A 2,500-nucleotide genomic window follows, 5' to 3' on the forward strand; every position below is an offset into this window, starting at 1 on the left:
TTTACCTGTTTTTTCTTTTACTTTTTGTCTGCAGACGAAGTGGCAGTATATGAACAGAAGCAGAAAGAAGCAGAAGCCAAAAAAGAAAAATTGTAAGTCAATAGCTAAAATATTCGGTAATCAACGGAGGAAGCTATGAGTGTCTACGCATTCATGAATGTCTTGCTTCTGGGCAGTTGTGTCAAACAGTTTCATGCAGGCGTGCTCGTGAAACAAAAACTGACAAACGCTTCGTGCTCGAGAATAGAGGTTAGGACTGGAGACGTGTCTTTTTTGTCGATAGCGACGATTTTGATCGCCAGGGAATTTCCGTGCACATTTGGCGATTTAATGCGCCAATTGCAGCAGTTTTGTTCCCATGCAGATGATTGAAGGGCCATGCTATTTTGTCACGTAGTAAATTGTTAAGTCTTATCAATGCACTTAATTAATTCTCTTCCTATTAGTGGAAAACAATAATAAAAAAAGTCTTATAATCGAATTTTATTAACTCACGATGCAATTCAGCTTTTTGATGAGAACTTTTACAGTGTGACGCGCCTTAGCCTGGCCACCTAACAAAGTTTTTTACAAAGTGTGCGCCAATCAGGGTGTGTGAATTTGATTGTCACAGTCACGCCTCCTTGCAAAGTTCGCACGGTTGTAAGTTGACTATGGGTTGTTGAGTTCACGTATTTACACGTAGTTATCAATGTGAAAGTTTGTTAGGTGGCCACGGTAAGGCGCGTTGCACTGTAAGCCCCGACTGGAGGACCATATAATATCTTCCAAAGATGTCATCAGTTAAAGATGTAAAGGTTTGAAGTGTTAAGCCAGGGCCTTACCGAATATTTACCGAATATAAAGGGAGCTCGTTTGCTGACATTTAAAAGTTTTGGAGATCACTAAGTGAATGTTCATGTTTTGTTGTTTTCAGAGATCCTAGTGAAGTTGTACGACCCAGAGTGGCTATGGCAGCTTGTCTTGAGGCGTTTGGTGCTCCGGAAGTGGTCGATGATTTTTACAGCACTGCTTTACAAACCAAAAGCGTAGCACAGACGTTAGTTAAACACAATAGTTTGGATTGATACTAAGTGTATGAAGGGTATCTAACGAAAAAAAGAAAAAGAAAACCAAAGTGCTTTTCATGTCTCTATAAATTATCTTAGAAAGTGCGTCGTCCACGGCGCACTGATGAGCTTAGTTTGCTAAAACGGCTGAACTTAAAATGTCTAACCAAGTTCATCTCAGACGGATGACGAGCGCAGAACTTCATTGTCAAGTGCTGAGATCGTCGACAAGACTGTTTTTTTTCACGTCATTGTCTGCACAAAGCTTTCAGGTTCGTTTTAATTAATAACTGTGGTATTCTTGTTATCTCAGACATGTTTTTTTTTTTTTTGTTTTGTTTTGTTTTTGTTACAGATCAACAAGATTTGCAACATTTCCCGACTATTTGATGGTTCAGATGAAAAAGTTTACTCTCGGTGATGACTGGGTCCCAAAGAAGCTTGGTAATTGACTTTCCCACCGCCTTCCAAACTCGAATCTTGAATAGAGAGATGTCTAAAAACTTTTTCATATACGCACAAATAGTAGCACGTCACTCCAAAGTCGTGGAACGGTGCCAATATTTTGAGTGCCGTGCGAGAAAGGTGCGCCGGCAACGCTTCTGCTTCTTTCTGTAGGTTCTTGTTTTTACTTGAGCAAGCGGTGGCCTAAGGGCAATTGGTACAGTACTCAATCTCGACCCCAGAACTCTTCTCTTGACTGAGGGAGAGAAGAGCTCTGGGGAACCCTGAAACGAAGTGTTTTCTCATTGGTTTTCTTGAAGAACAATCAAAAGCGTCTCTAATTGGTGCATTCATGTTAGCACGAGGAGTGAGCAGGCGCCGTAAGGTTCAAATAGCCAATTTTTTGGCTATAAGAACCCCACGGCGCATGTTCTCCTACAGAGAGTTTCCCAGAGCCTTGGGTCGATCTGAAGCTCTGGTGATGAAAATGGTACAGTACTGAGGTCAAGTAAATTGGCAAAAAAACCTCGCGCTATTTTTTGCACTCTACCGATCGTCAGGAAACATCATTCCCTGCGATTACGAGTTGCATTTGCTTCGAGCTCTTATTGGCTCTAAATGCTGACCTCCGCTTTAATTGGTTTTAGACGTTTCAATCGATATTTTAGAGGAAATTGACCTGACTCATTTAAGAGCCACTGGTCTGCAGTCAAATGAAGAGCAATTACCGGAAGCTGAACAAGCTGCTGTGGCAGGTAAGTTTTCATCAGTTTTTCATTAGTTTCCCGTTATTCTACGTTCATTGTCTTTAACGGCCAAGCTAAATCTACGCAAATGTAAAAAACGAGTACTAGTGACAACTGAAAGGAGTATCTAACGGCGATTATCAAATGTTCGTCGACATTGGAACCTTACAGACCAGACCGTGCCAAACAAACAAGGTGGCCAAACGATCCAATATTTCTTCAACAAATGTTTGACAGAATTTCAATGCTATCCAACACCAC

At 41.1% G+C, this 2,500-nt stretch overlaps 1 protein-coding gene across 2 annotated transcripts in view; it reads left to right on the forward strand.

Moving 5' to 3' along the window:
- Positions 1 to 2,500, forward strand: part of LOC138051147 (ubiquitin carboxyl-terminal hydrolase 5-like) — a 31,240-nt gene that overhangs the window by 20,666 nt on the left and 8,074 nt on the right. For both annotated transcript variants that reach the window (XM_068897303.1, XM_068897302.1), the window contains exons 19-22: positions 35 to 92; positions 917 to 1,039; positions 1,405 to 1,493; positions 2,141 to 2,248. In XM_068897303.1, coding sequence (XP_068753404.1) covers positions 35 to 92; positions 917 to 1,039; positions 1,405 to 1,493; positions 2,141 to 2,248 — 378 coding nt within the window. The remainder of the gene's footprint in view (positions 1 to 34; positions 93 to 916; positions 1,040 to 1,404; positions 1,494 to 2,140; positions 2,249 to 2,500) is intronic.

This window comes from Montipora capricornis, chromosome 6 (genome assembly GCF_036669925.1).
Source record: "Montipora capricornis isolate CH-2021 chromosome 6, ASM3666992v2, whole genome shotgun sequence".
NCBI lineage: Eukaryota > Metazoa > Cnidaria > Anthozoa > Scleractinia > Acroporidae > Montipora > Montipora capricornis.